The sequence below is a fragment of the Epargyreus clarus genome, unplaced genomic scaffold, assembly GCF_041222505.1.
Source record: "Epargyreus clarus isolate Ecla_fem2 unplaced genomic scaffold, WU_Ecla_fem_2.2 ptg000013l, whole genome shotgun sequence".
Taxonomy (NCBI): domain Eukaryota; kingdom Metazoa; phylum Arthropoda; class Insecta; order Lepidoptera; family Hesperiidae; genus Epargyreus; species Epargyreus clarus.
In genome coordinates, this window is record NW_027332221.1 from 4,762,631 (window position 1) to 4,766,484 (window position 3,854).

The 3,854-nt window shown below is 35.7% G+C and overlaps 1 protein-coding gene across 1 annotated transcript; it reads right to left on the reverse strand.

The window, feature by feature from the left end:
• Window positions 1-321: 321 nt before the first annotated feature.
• Window positions 322-3,406, reverse strand: LOC140746678 (uncharacterized). Its single transcript, XM_073078783.1, has 5 exons — window positions 3,017-3,406; window positions 2,358-2,504; window positions 1,860-1,931; window positions 1,441-1,503; window positions 322-1,192 (listed from the first exon to the last, which is right to left on the reverse strand). Exons 3-5 carry the CDS (start codon window positions 1,915-1,917, stop codon window positions 942-944), a joined length of 372 nt encoding a protein of 123 aa, XP_072934884.1. The 5' UTR covers window positions 1,918-1,931; window positions 2,358-2,504; window positions 3,017-3,406; the 3' UTR covers window positions 322-941.
• Window positions 3,407-3,854: the final 448 nt, after the last annotated feature.

Here is a 3,854-nt window from a genome sequence, read left to right on the forward strand (position 1 = left end):
TTGACGCTTCGATGCGCTAGTATGAATTGACCCTTACACGATCGTGACCTCACTTTTCACGACTTTAAAAACTACTTATATAATTACATAATTATATCATACTCGTTTCGATGTCTCAATTTTTTACATCCTCTCATATAAGGTGGGTTTTAGGTGTTTAATCTTGTCCGTCAACTCTAACGACGGCCAAGGGACCGGTGATATTACGTCGTACTAACCGGACGTCGTACTAAACAAACAGACATTTTTATTAAATTAATCACATGCCTACATAATGTATGTATGAATACATATTTAGGTGACTAGCAAATAAAAAAAAAATTAAATCAAAATATTTATTTTACATACGTGTGTATGTTACATAATTATGTACATTCATAATGTACCGGTCTTTATAATCTACATATTCAGACTCAAACTCATTTATTGTAAATAGGTCTTTTATAGACGCTTTTACACGTCAGATTTTTACATTTTTTATACTAGATGAAGATATATATAATATACCTAACTAACAATGAAACATCTAGTGCAAAAAATCTGTAATTTTCGATTGTTTTCAAATAGTAAAAAAGACAAAATATATTTTAACTAAGCAACGCTTAAAACTTGTTTATAAGTAAGGAGGAAAGTTAAAAATTTTATGTACACACCGATTTTGTTGATTATAATACATATAAATGTATAAGTCAAAGTCAAATATTTTTATTTCAAATAGGCCAAATTAACTGGCACATTTAAAATGTCATAAGCTAGGTGCATGTTCCAAAACAAAATCCTATCGAGAACATGGAAGAAACTCCATGGATATATTTTTCCTTTTCTCCTTTTTTTATGTTTGATTTTACAGTACGATGTAATTAGAGATGTGAGGACAATGTAGGTTAATGCATAAGGCGTCACATAACAGTATAATTAACAAAATCGGTATGTACATAAAATTAAAATAGTGTTTCGGCAATGCCCTTGAGGGTGTCGAGAATGTCGTGTCGCCACCTCTGCTCGTCCTCGAAACGGCGCTCCTCTAGAGCCAGCCGCCGCTCCTCGAACTTCTGATTTTGTTCTAAGCGGCGCTCCTCTAGAGCCAGCCGCCGCTCCTCCAACGCGACCCGCCGCTTCTCTAACTCGAGCCGCTCTCGTTCATCGGCGCCCCGACGGTTTTCGAGGTCAAGGACCCAACGCGGTGGAGGCACTATAACAAATAAAATTAAGTGCTCACACTGCTGCAAAGATTTTCCGAATGAATGATTTACAAATCATGCAACATCAACATGCATGATGATTTTGAAAAGAATTGTTTGCAAAAGTTTTTGCGGATCGTTTTTTACTGAACGATAAGCGCCCCATAAAAATATTTGTTCCGTGCGGGAATTGAACCCGCGTTGCCCAACAAAGAAGAATAATCGCTGCGCTAAGCGTGCTGACAAACGTTAGTTTTACCTTGTGTCCTTGACAGCTCAGCATGACCGTCATCTTCGTCGCTGAAGACATGTTTCCTTTTTTCTGAAACAAAAATATTGATGAATACTTTACTCCTTTGTTCAAGTAATTATATTGTTTTAAAAATTCCTCTCTATGGCATAATGACATTTCAATAGTTGATCATATATGTAACAAAGAGATCACGGAAGAATGAGAACATGGAAGGATTTTAAGGAATCTGAGAATGAGGTCAAGGTATATAATAACATGTACTCAGATGACATGAAGTTTGCTTATGCAGTGGCTACACTTCATAGTGCTAAACCAAGGAATTTTGGCGCTAGTGTCGAAAATTGTGGGCACTTTAAACGGAACTAGTTTAATGGTTTAGTGCGCTAATTATAGGAAATGTAGCCGCTCTTTTAAAAATAACTTACTAGGTCGTTTGCGGGCGCTTGGGATTGGCGATGGCTCAAGCTCCGGCTCTGATTCCATTTGAATTTCACTTTCTAAAAACATTAAAGATTTATATATTAATGTCTATTTAAGTAGCATGATAAAAGATGAAATTATAATGTATGAGTAACTACTGTACATATTTAGGTATGTTGGCGGTCGGCATTCTTTTCATAGCTTTTTTTAATTAATGTTTATTTTGAATTATTCTATTTTATGTTCTTTAATAAAAAAAACCTTACAAGAATACAAAAAGTGCCAGTCTAAATTGTTTCCTTGCTATACCCACAATGCTCAACCTCCATCATCAACAAGGTATCTACAAATTATTATTAGCTAAATTGCCCAACCAATAACAGTCAAAAAAATTAAACTCATGTTTCTTTGAAAAAGTTGTTTGTTATTAGAATATGTATAAGCATTTTACTCTTATTACCTATAAATCATTCTTAATAATGTAAATTATGTCACCTACATACCAAATGGAATAGAGTTGCTGCCAAAATGGGGCTCTCTGATTCCAGGGGCAGCACTATCACCCGTGATTGTGGTGGTGGTGGTGGTGGTGGTGGTGGTGTTGATGATGGTGGTGGTGGTGGTGATGGCAGTAGCACATCATCACCCATCTGATAAAACGAAATGTTATTAGTTTTCCATCTATGTGTAAGAGTTTAATTTCATTGCACAGCAATAATTATAGTAGGTAGGGTAACCTACTGTTTTGGCTTATTGGGTTAGTACAGTCATAGAGTATGTTTTGATTTTACATATTATTAAGTAGCAGTAAATGGTACTGATAATTTAATAAAATTATAATTATGATTGTATAATAATATCATAATACCTACCTAGAAAGCTAAATAGTAGTAAAAAAGTAGATATGTATATCTATTATCTACTTAATATTAAATAAAACATTCCACCCCCAAATCTTAGCTAAGAACACATTTGATAAAGTCCCTTATCAAACAAAACAATGTAAATTAAAATGGTTTAACTACTTAGGAGCTAGGTGCAACAAAAACAGGCAGACATACACACTTATAATATCCAAAAATAGACTAATATAATCACTTAATTTGCAAGGATAAAAATCATAAGAAATAATAAAGAGGAAATAACAAAAAATAAAACATACATCAAAAGGGATCCTCACGCTCTCAATGCCTGTGACATTTTGCACCCCGATTATACATAGGATTCGCTCCTCTAATGGTGTCAAAATGCCACATGGCGGCCCCCCCCCAGTACCACCACCATGCTGGCGAATTGCTGCCCCTTTCTTCTTGACCTTACATTTGAGATCACCCCAGTACTAAAGTGCAAAGCAACGCAACACACAAAAGTTAGTTTGAGCACTTAATAGGTAAGTTAATCCATAACCCTCCTCCAATGTTAATAAGTAATTTAATTAATCACTCAGGCAATAACACAAACAGCATAAAACAAAATGCTAATAAGAAAGTAAGTATCTTATCATATTCAATAACTCATGCAATAGCACAAACACAACACAAAAACAAAATGATTTAACAATAAACAAGTACCTAACCTATCATATGTTATCAATTAAGGTTCATAAATACTCACTTGTCGCCACTCTTTTGCACTTTTGGTGCATCCCACCGGCATAGCATTTAGCCGGGAGGCCAATTCGTCCCACAGGGCACCGGCTCGCTGTTTACCCTGTGGGGTATTTAAAAAAGCCCCTCGGGCTACCAGTGGGTTGGACTGCATCCAACCCACCAAACACTCCAACTGCCCCTGTGCTACTTTTCGATTTGCGGGCATTTTTGACCTCTGAAACACATTACAGAAAACTAAATAATTATAGTGGAAGCTCTCTCTAGCTTATTTAAAGGGATATTATGTGTACTTAATATAATGATTCCCCTCATTTGTAGTGTTTGGCGGGAAACACGGCTCGGCGACACAATAACTTCGAAAAAGCACAAATCGTACAAGCACCATAGGTA

Bases quoted from the DNA above. Each gene is read 5' to 3' on its own strand.
- LOC140746678 (XM_073078783.1), bottom strand. From the start codon at position 1,917: ATGGAATCAGAGCCGGAGCTTGAGCCATCGCCAATCCCAAGCGCCCGC. The intron at 1,504-1,859 runs GTAAGTTATTTT...TTTTTGTTTCAG, and splicing joins AAGCGCCCGCAAACGACCTA to AAAAAAGGAAACATGTCTTC. The intron at 1,193-1,440 runs GTAAAACTAACG...TATTTGTTATAG, and splicing joins TGAGCTGTCAAGGACACAAG to TGCCTCCACCGCGTTGGGTC.